General features: G+C 40.1%; 1 protein-coding gene across 11 annotated transcripts in view; it reads left to right on the plus strand.

The window, feature by feature from the left end:
* IGF1 (insulin like growth factor 1) overlaps window positions 1-16,275 on the plus strand; it is a 101,802-nt gene that overhangs the window by 16,404 nt on the left and 69,123 nt on the right. The window contains exon 2 of one of the 11 annotated variants that reach the window (XM_045587588.1): window positions 639-695. The exons of 2 other annotated variants lie outside the window; for them this stretch is intronic. Coding sequence is in view for 6 of the 9 variants with exons in the window: in XM_036456473.2 (XP_036312366.1) it covers window positions 14,387-14,449 (63 nt within the window). In the remaining 3 variants the exon portion in view is untranslated. Of the gene's footprint in view, window positions 1-566; window positions 696-14,106; window positions 14,450-15,359; window positions 15,480-16,004; window positions 16,229-16,275 lie in introns of those variants that run through there. 8 more of the 11 variants (XM_045587586.1, XM_036456473.2, XM_036456479.2 and 5 more) reach the window with 8 other exon arrangements.

A 16,275-nucleotide genomic window follows, 5' to 3' on the forward strand; every position in this document is an offset into this window, starting at 1 on the left:
TTCTGTAACTCATTTTGGAAGACAGTTATTTATTCTTTCCCTCGTGATGCTTCTATTCCCCTACTTGGACCATTTTTAAGCTTAGCCCACCCACCCCAAAATCTGTTTCTAAACTTTCTTTTTTTAAAGTGTTGTCTCTCTTTTCAGAGGTACACAAATCTAGCAGAAATCTTTTTCACACACAGTGTGTTCAAGAAGCCAGTGTGTTTAAGAAGCCACGCTATTTATCATTTTTTTCTTACACAAAACATCACATTTGTGAACATATGTAACAAAAAAAAAAATGCATTTCTTCCTTCTTGTCTCTTGCCCAGTTGGGATCATTGTACCTCATCCAACATCAGTTCTTCCTTTCTCCATTTCAATGAGGTATCAAATGGGATGGCTTCTAAGGTCCCTTTTGATCTGAATATCCCATGCTTCTACCAATGCTGTTGTCTTGAAACATGGTATATCAAGTACTGGTAGCAGTTATATGTTTTTGTTGCCCCTCCATGCTTACCCTCAGTAAAAATATACAATAGTAACTCTTTTAAACGTTGGATTTGCATTTCTGTAGTTTCTTCTATGATATCAAGTAATAAAGTTTGATCATGAGGAGAGAAGATAGTAATGGTTTTCTGTATTTGCCATCCCAGATTCCAAGTACTCAGTGGTAAGGTGAATAGATGACACTGATTGGCTTCTGAAGATAGGTATATATTTATCAATTGTTCATGTTCTTCATCTAGATGTCTACAGATTGACTGTTTTAGAAACTATCTTTGCAATTTATCAGTTGAGCTTTGTCTACTTCACTTGCTGATTTACCATGATTTTTCTCAAATCAGTATCTACCTACATCTAACATAATTTTGGTATGGTTCTATGAGATAGATTAAATTATTCCTTGCCAATAGACCAAAATTATTATAGTTATAATTCAACTATGTAAGTAGCAGTATCTTATTTGCCAATGATTTGTGTCACAAAGAATCTACTTCAAGAAATCAGAGTTGCACAAAGAAATTGAGGCCTTGGGATATTAACACACTTGCTAGACTGTTGGCTAGGAAGTCACACTACAGTACACCAGTCCTTTACTTTTACACACACACACACCCTTTTTTTTTTTTTTTTTTTTACAAATTTTTTAAGAGGCCCTTTTCCCCCCTGTTGGAATCAGACATTTAGAAATATTTAGCAGTGATTTCCCCTGCTCCCCATTTAATTTAATATTTTTAAATTAAAACAAAACAATGCTTATAACAAAAGGAAAAAGTGAGATAGCAGCTCCATAGTGAAATAGAATGAAGATGAAAGGAGGGCCAGCTTACTTATGCGCTAATAAGACTGATGCAGGAGAAAGACCTAACTGAGAACACAGGAAAAATGAAAGAATTTCTGGAGTGAGATCCTTGAAAAGGCAAGGGAGGGTACAATTGGCCTAACTAGATTGGTCTCAACTATTAGCACAGACCTTTATGTCTGCTAATAATAAAGAAAAACGTATATGTGGTGATAAAAAACATGGTAGGAGGAGCTTGCAGAGTCTCTTACTAGCTAATCTTTGATGACATAGGAAGTAAGGTCTTCAACTAAGGATGGAGATGGTGGTATAGGTGGCAGAGAACTTGACAACAGAGAAGAGAAAATCTGAAGCAGCCATCTATAAGAAAAGGTGAATGAATAGACAAGGGAAATGAAGTATGATTGTCAGGCAAGGTCAAGGACCCATTCTTCCCTCTCTGCCCACATAGCAATGAACACATAATAATAATCAAACAATTTAAAAATTGATCATGTGTTCAATTTTTTACTTGATAGTTATAGCTTCTCTCTATTTTTGTGGGTTTACTGTCTCTTAAACAAGATAGCAAGCACCTTAAGGTAGCAGATCATGTCTTGTATTTCTTTGTGTCACTACGGTTCCTACCAAAGAAACTGGGAAGACAGCAGAGTTTTATGAATACTCACTACATTCAATTAGAACCATGATGCTACCTATCCAGAATCAGAAACTGACCTGGTATGTATGGCAGAGCTCACAAGCTTGACACACAAAGAGGATGTGGGTCAGGGTGGTTGACTTAGAGCTCCTTGGACTTTTTAGCTTGGAGATTTTGGCTTGGAAGTTGTGGTTAGAAGGGCACCAATGGAGATACAAATATCTACACTGGAGAGTTGTCTGTTCTGTGCAGACTTTACACTATCGAGGTCACGTTAGAAGACTTCATTATGCTCATAATAACGTTTCCAGGCAGGTGTGATGAAACCTTATCTGGTCCATGGCAAGTAGAGTAAAATTTTTATCTGAAGCATTTAGATGAGTCAACTGAGATTTATTCTTAATCCATTTGCTTGCTCATTTTTCAAGAACATTTGGGTATTTGTTTCCTACCTCTATGTTTTCAATTTATAGGAACTTCAATTTCAAATGAGAACATTTGATTCAGCTTTTAGTACTAAGATTTTCTTCTTCTTTTTTGCCAGCTAAGAGGTTGGAGGCAACTTGAGATTTTAGTGTTTTATTATTGCTTCTTTAGACCATGATGACTATAACAGGTCATTTTTACAAGTTCAATTTTTAAGAACTACTTCTAGATTTTTATATGTCTAATCTTATTTCAACTTTAAAGTATCTATCATCCTTCAAGTCTAGCCTATTCTCTTCCTACATTAAACATTTTTTTTTACTTTGCATCCATGTTGTTTAGTCCATAGTGAGTGTCCACAGCACATTTTCTCTTTGTGTTTCTAGGCCTCTTTTCAAAGTGGGTCAGTGCCACAATCAAGTCATCCCGATGCTGGGTATAAGGATACATGTAGAAAAAGACAGATTGTATTTCCAGTTCTTAGCATGTTGTATATTATGTTCAATGACTTCAATGACTATTTTATGGATGAAGGAATCAATAAATATATGAATACATGTCTACATATGCACATAAGTGCAGGCACACAAGGGAAGAAGGCACAAACAAAGCAATAGGAGAGATCACAAGGAAAAGTCATCTCTTCTAGCTGGTGCATGGAGAGGGGCTCAGAAGAGATGGCAGGAGGTTTGAGGAACTGGAAAATGTGCTGAAATCTTCAGCCGAAAGGGCTGGGGTTGAGGTGGAGGTGAAGCTACATTAGCAGAAGCTAAAGGTACAAACAGGGGAAAGCATGTCTAGAGTACACTTGGTAGTCCACTTTGACCAGAGGGGCAGATGAATTTATGTAAGATGAGGTACATTTGTTTGCAAAGATCAGTTCAGGCTGAATTGTAAGGGGCTTGGGTTTGATTGATTCCATAATAACATCAACGCAATGTTGGTGTGATTCAATACAGTACACTCCAGGATAAAGAACATTGTGAAGCAGTTATCTACAGTCTAAATGTCTAAGTACTTTTTAAAAAGTCTAATACATTCCAATGAGAAGACTCTAGAAATTGCTTTGAACTAAGTCCTTTTGGAGGATATTTTAAAATGTAAGCAACATACAAGTAAAAGCATTTTTTCTGATTATGGAGGACATTGAACCATCTGAGTTTCCAAAGGTCAGTTACTCAGGGATACAGTTGATCTGATCTATATTTGCATTTAGGCTCAGTGAAGGCTCAGTTTGACAGTAGAAATGAAGTTGAACTGGGAGAGACCTCAGTTCAAGGTCCTAAAGGATTGCCTTTGCTTGCTCTTTCTTTCTTCCCCGTGTTTTTTTTTTTTGTTTGTTTGTTTGTTTTTGTTTTTTTTACACATTTGTTTTGTTTTGCACACATACACTTACTTCATTGGAAATATGGGATTTAGCATTATAATTCCAAATATATTGGATTCCCAGTGTGTCTGCCTTCAAGGACTAAAATCAGACTTCCTGGGCAAGGAGAAAGCCTCCCTTCTGCTTTCAGTGTGCGATTGGGACATAATGAACATCTGGAATGTATACTCGGCTTCTTCACATTGTGACTGATAGACTTAATCCCATTGCATTCTTCCAAGACTATAAAAACTTGTTAACACGGTTACATCACACATTTTATCTGGTTTGCATAAGGCATGATTTTTGCCACATGATATTTATTTAAGAAAGTAAATAGCAGTCCCATTCAAAGTGATGCTGTACCTCAGGGCACTCACGTCAGTTCAGCCCTGGCACTTCTTGCCATTTTCTGGACTTAACCTAATTGCTAGTCACTGAGCTGTGTAAACGTATTTTCCAGGCAGCATAGTTCAGTCCTCCCAAGAGAAGAATGTTTCCTCTAGTTTGGGATGACCCCAGCTTCATTGTGTGTGGTTGCACTGCCCCAGTGGATGAGATGCACCTTCCAGTCATGTGTCTCAGAAGTGGCTTTCTGTTTACAAAGGATATCCCTCTTGTGTAGAATCAGACAGCCCTGAGTTTGGTGTACTTGGGACATGGTTGCCAATGGAATTTTTCAAAGGACTCAATGAAAATCCTGTGGAACTGTTATTTGTAAACTGCAGAAATGCAAATTTATCCCCACCAGTGCTAAATGCTAACAATTGCTACTGCCTGGTTATTCCTGACTACACGTAGCATCTGTTCTTGGTTCCTCTCTCCCACTGAAAATGTATTATTCCCCAGGAGTTTTGGGTTTTATGTTTTGTCTGTTTTATGTTTGGGTCTCAAGAGTTGGTTGGGTTTGGATCGCAAGAGTCCTTTGCCCCACTGAGACTGTCCACAGAGGCAACACATAGCAAATTGTCTGTGGTTTGATGACACTTGCTTTATCTGCAAAAGCCACAAAAATGAGTGGGTTGAGAAAGTCCAGATGTTGGAAGGCATGACCTAGATAGCCTCCTGGGAAAAACAGATGCCCTCACTCAGAAGCCCCAGCCTCTCTCCAAATTTTGCAAATGCTACAATTGCCTCTGGAAGTCTCTTGCTTTCCAAAGCAATGGAGTCAGTTTAACAACCTTGGCACCTGGCAGAGCCGCTAGCCAGTCCAGGATGTGGGATTGCTACCTTGATGGGAACCCAACTGGGAAGGAGCCTGCCAGTTGGATTGGCAGTGCTCTAGCCCCAGCAGGATCCAAATCTTAAGTCACCATTTTCCTTGGGAAGAATCAGGGATGTAAAGCCAGAGAGCAGTTGATTAAAGGGAATGAGTTCAGTTAGTATTCATTAGCCAGAGAAAGAGGGGAAAGAAAGGGGGGTAAAAAAGAACATAAAGGCTAACTGGGAACAAAAGCCAGAATTCTAGCCACTGAGCCCATAACCTGGGCAAACCATCCTACCTTAAATTGCAAAAAGTTCAGCAAGCTTTTAGGAACTGTCTCTAATACATCATGAGCCATTTGGAAATGGCCAGATAAGAAAAGCAATAGCTTTTTGAGAAGCCACAAGTGTCCTGTTGACAGGGATTTCCTAAGTTATACATCTCACAACAACCTATAGATGCTTCCCTAACCTTCGAAAGTATAAATGCCAGAGATTGAGTTTGCCCCAGCCTCTAGGACTCCAAGAAGTAGAGCATAAATTGTCATTAAGTGGGACATGTGTTTAGGCCCTTGTCTCATCAGAACAAAATTTGTTCAAATCAGAGTGGGATTCAGTAGATTGATGTTTGGCAGTGTAACTTGCTCTACTTCAGAGACCCATATCTAAAGCTCCAGAAAGACTACACCCCAAGTAACCTAACCTCTGATTGTACTATAACTAGATGAGTCCAAGTAGCTTCCTGTTTGAGGCAGGCTTTGCCTGAGCTTCTGGTTGGGACTCCAACTTCTGGAGAGTAATTGTCTATTGCTACAGCTTTGGTGGTTTGTTTTGTCTTATTAGAGGCAATCTAGTACAGTGAAAAATCTGTAGGCACTTGTTTTCTTCTCTATGTATTCTGAGAGTAGCTCAGGCTGGAAGTGGTAAGGATGAAGACCAGTAAGCATAATCTTTCATTGCTAGTTTTCCCTAAGATGCTCCAACAGGGCTATAACCAGACTATATGCTAAGAGTTTATCTCTAAACTTTTCAGACTGCCTATTTTGGAAATGACTATTACAATTATTTTAAACTCATATTTAGAATTAATTACTTCTTGATTGAGCACGAATGAAAGTATAGCATCATATTGTGCAGCATGGAGGGGGCACTTATACCACAAAATAATTTAAGAGAGCATCCATCTAATAAGAATTTGTAAACCTTAGAGTGTTGTATCAAGATTAACCTGAATTTGAAACCTGGCGCTGTCATTTACTACCTGTGGGACATTAGGCAAACCACTTAACTTTTTAGCTCAATTTTCTCTTTGTTCATTTTGAAAATATTTTTGAGAATCTGTTATATTCTATGAACTGAATGGAGCATTTTGAAATGAAAGTGGAAGAAGAATATTTCATTGAGGCAGGTGAGAATTAAGCAGGATAATGATCATAAAATGAAATAAAAGATTAAATATAATTGATACTCAAGAATGCTATTGGTTATGTCATTATTAATTAGCAAATATTAATTGAAAACATATTAGAAATGTAGCACTATGCTGGGACTAAGGATATACTGAACAATAACAATAACAAGAAACCAGGATGACCATCAGAAAGAGAGGAGGCCGCTGAGGAAGGGAATGTTTTGAATGGCAAGAGAAACTAAGCACAGATGTTTATGTGTATGATTGTGTGCATGTGTTTGAGTCATATGAATTATGAATGTGAGAGAGAGAGTGTGTGTGTGTGTGTGTGTGTGTGTGTGTTTGTGTGTGATGCACACTTATTGGTGGTAGGAAAATATAAAACACTTGATTTTCTTGTCATCAGTGAGCAGCATCTTGTAAACTATTAATGGTATAATTAAGGCAAGTGTCCTGTGACTTTTTTTTTTTTTGGGGGGGGGGGGGGAAAGATCAGAGAACAGTAAGTAGAAGAGCCAAAAGTTTAAGAAAAATGTATGGAAGGAAAACATTGGAAATATAACCTATTAACTTGACTTTTCTGCAACTGGGTAAAAACTATTATTATTGTTCAGTTTTAGTGAGTGTCCTTTATGAGAGCCACTGGTGTGTTAGTTAATTAATTGTGTCAACCTGGTTAGGCCATACTATCCAGATATTTGATAAAACATTCTAGATGTTTCTGTGAGAGTATTTTTTAGAAAAACATTAACATTCAAATCAGTAGACCTTGAGTGAAGCAGATTACTTTCTCCATAAAGTGGATTGACTTCATCCAATCAGTTGAAGGCTTTAATAGAAAAAGACTGGCCTCCCCAGAAGAAAAGGAAGTTTTGTCAGCAGTTGATTTTGGACTCAAGTTGTAACTTTTTCCTGAGACTTCAGCCTGCCCTTCAGATTTTGAACTTGCCAAGTCTCCTTAATAACATAAGTCAGTTTCTTAAAATAAATAGATAAATGATAGATCAGATAGATGATAGATAGATAGATAGATAGATAGATAGATAGATAGATAATTGACCCAGTTGGTTCTGTTTCTCTGGATAACCCTGATGGGTTTAAATACTTGTTTTGAGCCTTGAAAGAAGTTGAGGCCTCCACCAAGGTGTGAAAAGGAGAAAAGTGTGTTTTAGGTTCACCTGAATGCCTGCAAAGTATGCATGGCACACCTTTAGTCCATGCTCAAGGGTCTATGCTGGGTGGAGGATGAGGTACAGTCTCTATGGGTGTATGCTTACCAGATGGATCATTAACAAGGGCACCCCTAGATTCTGTATCTTCTCTTCAATTGATCACTCAAACTTCTGTTTGTGCAGGAAACACTACCAAGAAGTATGAAATGTTCCCAGCAGCTACTCTTAAGAATCAAAGCTGCCTGGTCAGCATGGCTAAGTCACAGTTTAATTCCCGGTCAGGGATATGCCCGGGTAGGCTGAATCTCCAGAATGGGACATGCAGGAAGCAGCTGATCAATGATTCTCTTTCATCATTGAAGTTTCTATCTCACGTTCTCTCTCTCCCTTTCTCTCTGAAATCAATAAAAATAAAAGCATCATCCAGATGTTTAGCTTGATTGAAGCTGACAGTGAATAAATCCAGTACCTACTGGTTACCCATTAAAAAAAAAAAGAATTGAAGCCAGAGTTTCTGTGCCCTGCTTTCAGAAAGCACAGGGAAAGCTCCTTAAGTGACCCACATGAAGAGTAAAGTGTCTAATGAACCAGGTTTTCTAGGAAGTTCAGAGTCCACCAGAAACAAGACCTTTTTGCCTGAACCCTTACATCAGAAAAATCCTTATCAAGAGTTACCTTTATTCCCCCATTAAAACCTACTTACCAAGGCATAAAGTCTATAATTAAATCTTTCAAAATGGAACCTCTGGCATGAGAATTGGGTGATCAATCTACACTGCAGTTCTTCTTACCCAGGACTGTAAGATGACCAGAGTCTCTTGTTGCGTATTTACCACAAGGCTCTAGGCCATTCCCAGAGTTAATCACAGATTCAGTTACATACGAAGCTTTGTACACAGGGGAATCATTAGGGAGTTAAGACTGGCTTCCAGCCTTGTAGCTATGTAAACTCTACTGATGGGAAGAGGAGAATACAGGGCTTCAACAGTGCAGGGGTCTGAGAGCGTGGCTACAGCGTCAGCTCCTATAATAGATTACCAAACACTGGAAACCTCATCCCTAAGTAACTTTGTCCATGCTGTTACCTCTGCCTGGAATAGCCTTTACTATTCCTGTCCATCTTGGAAGTAAACTCATGCCTCTATACTTAACTCAAATGTTATTCACTTTACCAAGCTTTTTTCAACATCTCCCAACTCTGAAAGGCTGGTGTGAAAAATGTGAGCCTACAGGATCTCTGAATTATCAAGAAATATAATTAATTTGTTTATGTGGTGGCATTTTTTGTGGCTTGGATCTTTGTTCCCTGCTTTTTCATTGTGGTATTTCCCCCTTTATGTATGACATATTATGCTGCAGTAATCACAAACACCTGACATTCAAACGCCAATCGTACACATTTCATCATAACTGTCAGCCACTTGTAATAGTACTTATTTACTTTAAACTATTTTTCTTACATTTTTAAGACTTGGATACATATATTTTCAAAACTTTAAAGTTTCTATTTCAAAACAGCATTACATGCCCTAAGTAGAATGTATTCTTAAAAACAAAAAACAGTACTGTTGAGTTCTGCATAAAATATTGCCTGTTAAGCCTTTGGGCTTAAGGTGTCTTTGTTTGGTTGGTTGGTAATTGGTTTGCTGTTGTCTAACAAGGAAGATTAGCAAGTGTTAGGCATGGAACCTAGGCTAGTACCTGAGAATATCTTCTTGGTAAATTCAGAACAGAAAGTTCATTAAAAATGGAACCACTTCCTCACGTATGTGGTTCTTAGATGGCTAGATGGCGTGTCTTTGACTACTTGAGTTTTAGCACACATAAATACTGATGTGGTGGAACATGTTGAACAGACAAGGGTTTAGGATCCATCCCTGGGCACCTACATTTGTTTCATTTTAAATAAGTCCCTTTTCTGTCTACCCTTGCTGGCCACTCCCTCACTTTTCTTATTTTTCCTTTTTAGGAATTGGTCATTTCACTCTCAGAGAGTTTATTTTTTTTATGTTAAATATTTTACTTTTATCATCATCATCAATTTTCCAGACTCTGATTCGATCAACACTGTGCTTTGAGCCCATACCAGGAGTTAAATGGGGGGAATCCTGCTGTGAAGAATACATCTGTGTCCTCGCGAAGTTGATGATCTGTCTTTCTCCCCTTAGCACTTTCCCTCTCTTTAAAACACAGCTTATTTATTTTAAAATGATTCATAAAACTAAAGATCAGTGAAATTTAAAATATATTTTAATCCAGAGCTTTTCAAAAAGCCCACTCTCCTAGAAAGGCCACATCAATGGTTAAGATTACAGTAGCAGTTTCCCCTCAGCCCACTAGAGGGCGCGCACATTTTTTTTATTCCAAAAGAAATCACTTCGTGGGTAACAGCCTGTAAAGTTCAAAGGTTGTGTCTCCTTTCCCCATTTTTCTACTCAACTTGGGACAATTATGGTGAATCCTCGGATCCTCTCACTCCACCAAGCCATCCTCGCCCCATGCAGTGATTCCTCATCTGCCTTTTCGACAAATTCTTTTGCTGCTCCCAATCCACAGCAGTTCTGCTTCTGCCTGCTTTCAGCATCTGCCCTTTTGACATTTTAGAAGAAATAAGATCCACGTTTGATGTTGAAAAGGACACATTGATTTCCTTAGTGAGAGGATTTTCCCTAGTTGTGGGGAAATGCTCCTGTAAGGATTTAAAGCAACTTCTTTGAGCTACATATGATCTTTCTGAGGAATAACAGAGCCCCTTCTGAGCAAGTCTTTGGAGCTGACATTAGTCCCTTTGTTTGTCAGCACGGTGTGTTTTCTGAGGTCCAGCCTTTTCCTCTGAGTTTTACATTCTGAATTGACAAGCTCATGATCCTAAACTTTGGAGAATATTCTTCCAGACCAACCCTCCCCACAAACCATGATCCAGGACACACATCCAATAGTTTCCCCAAGTTCTTTGCCTGGTGGGTGGCCCTAGAACCTTAGACCTCACCCTTTATTTGCTTCCAAAGTCCTCCTGCCTCCAAATATCCCTTCTGAGCTTTTCTTTGGAGTCAGCAAAAACATTAATAAAATAACTTGGAAATATGCCCTATTGCACATGGATATGAAATTACCTTTTGGGATCAGCTCCTCTGCAGTTGGCATGGAGAAGGCTGGCAAGATGGTTCGAATGGAGTGGGGACTGGGCCATGCTGATCCCTTTTCTGTGACTCCCACTCTCAGCCTGTGCTTTAAGAAGATGAACAGCTTTGTGTTTTTAAAGGGAGGCATCAGGAATCTTCTGAGGCAGCAGCTTACTGCAAATACGCTACTCAAGAGGTAGGCTTTAGGGTAGAGTGTGTATACCCCCTAAGCATTATACACCTAAAAGGTGAAACTTGAATCTGAATTTCTGGGAGTGTGAGTTCTCATGATGAGCACATTTGTGCCCTTAGCTATTTTGTTGGCATACAATTCCCATAGCTGCCAGCTTGTCCCAGGCAGGAGACTACACAGCCCTTCAGTCATTGTAGAGTGAGCCCATATGTTCTCTCCAGTGAAGCTCCAGGACCTGAACTCATCCTAGAGATTAGATTTACTCTCACCTCAGACTCTCTAGTAAGAGGTGCCTTCAATTGCTCAGCCATTAAAAAGTAGTCATGTGGCGTATTTATTACCCTTTCCCTTTCATGTTGGCTCTGGAATTAGCAGAGAATATGGCCATTTCTCTTGGAAATCGCTGCCCAGTTCTTTGGTTGGCTCATCCTACCCAGACATGTAGACCATTCCCCACACTGAAATATACAACAAACACTTTGGGAAATTGCTTTCCCTGTTGGAAACTGGGAGCTCATAGTGGAGTGTTTCCACAGCACAGCTGATGATAATTACGACTGATTAAAATTTCAGTTTTATTTGTGACATAAAAACTGGGACATAAATTAAAACTCAATTATCCTTTAAGGATAATTGGGGTTACAAAACCAAGAGACTGGGAGTCGGTAGGTGGATATCACAGGAGCGCAGTCTGGTGGAGTAGTATGTGTCCGCTCTCCCGAAGCAGCCTTTCACAGGCCATGGTTGCCCAGGGAACACCAGGGTATGTCAGTCCAGGTTCCAGCCTTGGAGAGATGCAGTGAGCCCGTAGGACAGTGGTTGGAAAATGGCGACTCGCGAGCCACATGTGGCTCTTTGGCTCCTTGAGTGTGGCTCTTCCACAAAATACCATGGCCTGGGTGAGTCTATTTTGAAGAAGTGGCATTAGAAGTTTAACTTTTAAAAAATTTGGCTCTCAAGAGAAATCTGTCATTGTACTTGTTGATATTTGGCTTTGTTGAACAATGAGTTTGCCGACCACTGCCCTAGGACATCCTGGGACAATTCAAATATGCTAGCCAAAACTGGTTTGGCTCAGTGGATAGAGCATCGGCCTGCGGACTGAAAGGTCCCAGGTTCGATTCCAGTCAAGGGCATGTACCTTAGTTGCGGGCACATCCCCGGTGGGGTGTGTGCAGGAGGCAGCTGATCAATGTTTCTAACTCTCTATCTCTCTAACTCTCCCTTTTTCTCTGTAAAAAAAAAAAAAAAATCAATAAAATATATTTTTTAAAAATAAATAAAATATGCTAAAGCTGCAATAAAATATGAAAGCCCTGGCCTTCATCTGAAAAGGTGCCTGGTGATGGAGCAAGGAGCTCAGAGACAAGACTCCAGCCAGTACCTGACGGCAATTTTTTCCTCCTGGAAGAGAGATACCACTCTTTGGTTATATGAACTCATCCTCAAAGTCTGAGAGGAGAACAGACTTTGTTTTCCCCAAAGGGGGTGATCTGCAAAAGCTGCAGAGAAAGAGAGACTTTGGGTACATTGAGTCATAAATGCATGAAGAGGATATCATTAAAGGAAGTATTGCCTTTTCCTTAAGGTACAGGAATTGCCCGCACATCTGCAGATGCCTACCTGGCCATCTCTTGATGATGCATAGTTGTATTCTCTTCAGGTCAAATCATATCCACTAAAACTTCCCAACCTTAACCCAAAGCCTCCCAGGATCCATCCTTCTCTCCATTCTGAACTTTCAACCAGGTTTCAGTTCCCCGTCTTTCTAGAGAATATTCACATCCCCCACAGTGTGCACTGTTCATATTTTTAAAAGAGAGGATACCCACCACATGACTGTGATGATCAAATTTCCTCTTTGTCTGTGCCACTCAGCCGAGAGCCCTGTGGTGCCTCGACCATGGTGCATGTAGTTGGGCACATAGTAGGCACTCACTATATGAGGCTGGCTTTGTGCACCATTAAAACGGCATTCAATTCAAATAATTTCTAACTTTTCTTCCTGGAAGGTGGACCTCGCCGCAAATTTTTAACTACACAGAAGAAGGATCAAACTGAACCCTCTTCTGAAACCAGCCAGGTTTGCACTGACACCTGCAAACAACTTTCTGTCCACAGGGCAGCATGACGTTCCAGACCACGGTTTCCAGCAGACCTTTGCTGTCAGCGGACAATCACAAGAGGGAAACGCAGGGTCCAGGTTATGCCCACCATCCCAGGAAGCCATGCCTGGCTGGCCATGTAGGGAAACTGGTATATCTTATCTGGACTTTCACAACTCTATTTCATAATCCACTTTCTTATCTACAACCACACAAAACCAGAAAGAAATTGGTACAGACCCTATTGACAAGCGATCAGAACTTTATTCTTAATGGCAAAGGCAATCGTTCATTATAAATAGCAAAACAGCTGGCTTAGGCCATATTGCCAGCCATCCAGTGGAGAGATTTGAATGACATCAAAACCTTTGAGAGGGCATTGCTAGCCAGCTGGTGTTATTTAGAACACACAAACACTGGAGAAAGAAAACGCACGCGCACAAACACACACACAGAGAGAGAGAGAGAGAGAGAGAGAGAGAGAGAGAGAGAGAGAGAGAGAGAGAGAGAGTTTAGAGTTATGCAGATAAATATGAACAATGGGAAAATAGCTTGCCCTTTCCCCTTGGGGGTGGGCGGGGGGGAGAGGGGGAATGATAGGTAGCCTAGTAGAAGAAGGAAGAAAAAAAGATTTTATTTTTTCAATTGGCTTTACAGCTCAGCAAAGTCTTTGCCCTGTCGCGGGCAAAAAGCATGAACCAGTGTGTCGTCTAAAGGGAGCCAATTGCACTGCTGCCTGCCCCTTTTCTAGGTTCTGGGAAATGAGATCATTTCTCTGGCTTGGCAAGTAGGACAAGGGGTCACCCCAGTGCCGTCTTCCAACTGAGTCCACCTTAGTCATTTCAGGGTTAAAATTGTAGGATTGCTTGGGGTATCTTGGCTTTGCTTTTTTATTTTGCGTTTGCTCTAGAATGTAAAATTGCTTGCCCACATACCCTCCTTTACTGATAAGGTGTATGAACAGATGTGTGTCTTCATGCCCAAGAGAAAGTTAATCAGAGGACAGATTCTCATCTCCTATAGTAGCATCAATATTTTTAATATCTGCTCACCCTGTCACCAACACACCTTCTTTTAAGAGAAGAAAAAAAAATGCTTCCGTGCTCTAGTTTTAAAATGCAAAGGTATGATGTTATTTGTCACCCTGCCCAAAAAAGTCCTTACTCGATAACTTTGCCAGAAGAGGGAGAGAGAGAGAAGGCAAATGTTCCCCCAGCTGTTTCCTGTCTACAGTGTCTGTGTTTTGTAGATAAATGTGAGGATTTTCTCTAAATCCCTCTTCTGTTTGCTAAATCTCACTGTCACTGCTAAATTCAGAGCAGATAGAGCCTGCGCAATGGAATAAAGTCCTCAAAATTGAAATGTGACATTGCTCTCAACATCTCCCATCTCTCTGGATTTCTTCTTGCCTCATTATTCCTGCTAACCAATTCATTTCCAGACTTTGCACTTCACAAGCAATGGGAAAAGTCAGCAGTCTTCCAACCAAATTATTTAAGTGCTGCTTTTGTGATTCCTTGAAGGTAAATATTTCTTACTCTTTGAAGCCATTGGGGGGATTTGCTTTCATGTGTGTGCTGTTTTGCTTCTGCCTAGAAATGTTATTCACTTTAGAATTTTCATTGTTTCGGAACTGGGAGTTATTTATAAATTGCTGAATGTGCAATTCTGTGGAATTTGAAAAGATAGCTCCGGGAGATAGATGTCTTTACACAGAGATATGTATGAGTAGAAATTATTGCCAGGTGTTTATACTAAATCCTTCACTTTGCAGGGGGTCCGTGGTGTCTTTAGAGAAGATTCCTTTAAATCCTGTCTATGGTTAAGGGCTATAGAGAGGGGATATGAACTTGGGATTTTTAAAAATTTTTTTTTGCAGGTGCAGATGTTTAATTTAAAAAAATTGTTATCCTGTGTGTGTGTGTGTGTGTGTGTGTGTGTAACCTGTCAGGATTTTTATTACATGGCATACCACATACAGAGGATTATATTTTAGATGATATTAAAGCTTTTAAATATGATCTTTGGAGCTAAGGTCCCGGAACTCTCTGCACTTCTGCCCAGAAGGTCCAAATTAGAGAGGAGTTTCATTTGCTCTTGAAAAAGAACTTGACAACTCTTGCTGACCTTGTGTACTCGCATAATTTAAACAAATGCATACTGTATATGGGAAGCAAAAACTTTCTAGTAACTGTTGGTCAAAGTTTTCTAGTTTAAAGAGGACTTTCTTGGGTGAAGTTTGGGCTTGTGGGGGTGTGTGCTGTAAAACTCTGATCTTACACTCAATGCTACAAAGTCTCTTTAGGTCAATTTGGCTGCCACCGTCCGAGCAGCGACTTCTCGTTTCCAATCACTGGCCCCAGTTCAAATTTCCCTTCTCAGCAAAATGATATCCTTCAAGACTTGTGTTTTTCCAATTTGCAAGCACTTTTAAGCTGCTGTCACTGGTTCCCCGATGAAATTGCCTGAGGTCTCAATTCATAAAATGTCCCTGCCCCTGAGTACAACATTCATTTGCTGCTTTCAAATACTCCACTGCTGGGATTTTTCTGAGTAAGTGGCTTAGGAGTTAAGGATCCATCCTTGTCCGGGCACCTGCTTCTGCTACCCTTGAGATGCCAAGACCCAGGCTGGCTACTTTGCTTTTAAAGAGAAATCAAGTCAACATGCATATATGCTATGTGGTCTGACAGCTGGGGGATTTGTCTCCCTCAAAGAGGCCGTTGAGTGTTATGTCTGCCTTAATTATGGAAAGCTGTCTCCAAATGAACTTTCCATGCTGTGTATGCTGAACTTTTCTAAAGCAGAGCTAGCAATAAGTTGTCCCTTTTTCCTGCATTGGGGGCAGGAAGTGGTTTGAGGGAGGTGAGTGGTCTTTCGGATGTAATTCAGGGAGTAAAGATGTCTTATCTGGAGGCAGAATTCACAAGGTGATAGATTGTACTCTGAGTCTCAAGACATTTTCCAAGTGTTTGAGTCAGAGGGAAGAGGGTAAGGGAGAGGGCTGGAGCCTGGGTCACTGGGTGGGGTACAATGGAAATGGGTATCTTGATTGAAGGGAAAAGATTGACTCAAATCCAAGTTGTATAATTTGCTCATTGTTTGAATGGACAAAAGGCAGTTTACCCAGACTCATAGCATACCTGCTTGGGTGTCCAAATGTAACTAGATGCTTTCACAAACCCCACCCACCAAGCAGCACATGCTTTTAAGTCCTCAGTTTTCTATTCACATCAGCCTCATAATACCCACTCTGACCTGCTGTAAAAGATCTGGAACACACAAAAATGGTTACACCTACAGTGAGTATTTTCTTATGACTATTGCCCTTGACTTCTGCTGGGCATTT

Source organism: Pipistrellus kuhlii, unplaced genomic scaffold (genome assembly GCF_014108245.1).
Source record: "Pipistrellus kuhlii isolate mPipKuh1 unplaced genomic scaffold, mPipKuh1.p scaffold_m20_p_3, whole genome shotgun sequence".
NCBI classification, from domain to species: Eukaryota; Metazoa; Chordata; class Mammalia; order Chiroptera; family Vespertilionidae; genus Pipistrellus; species Pipistrellus kuhlii.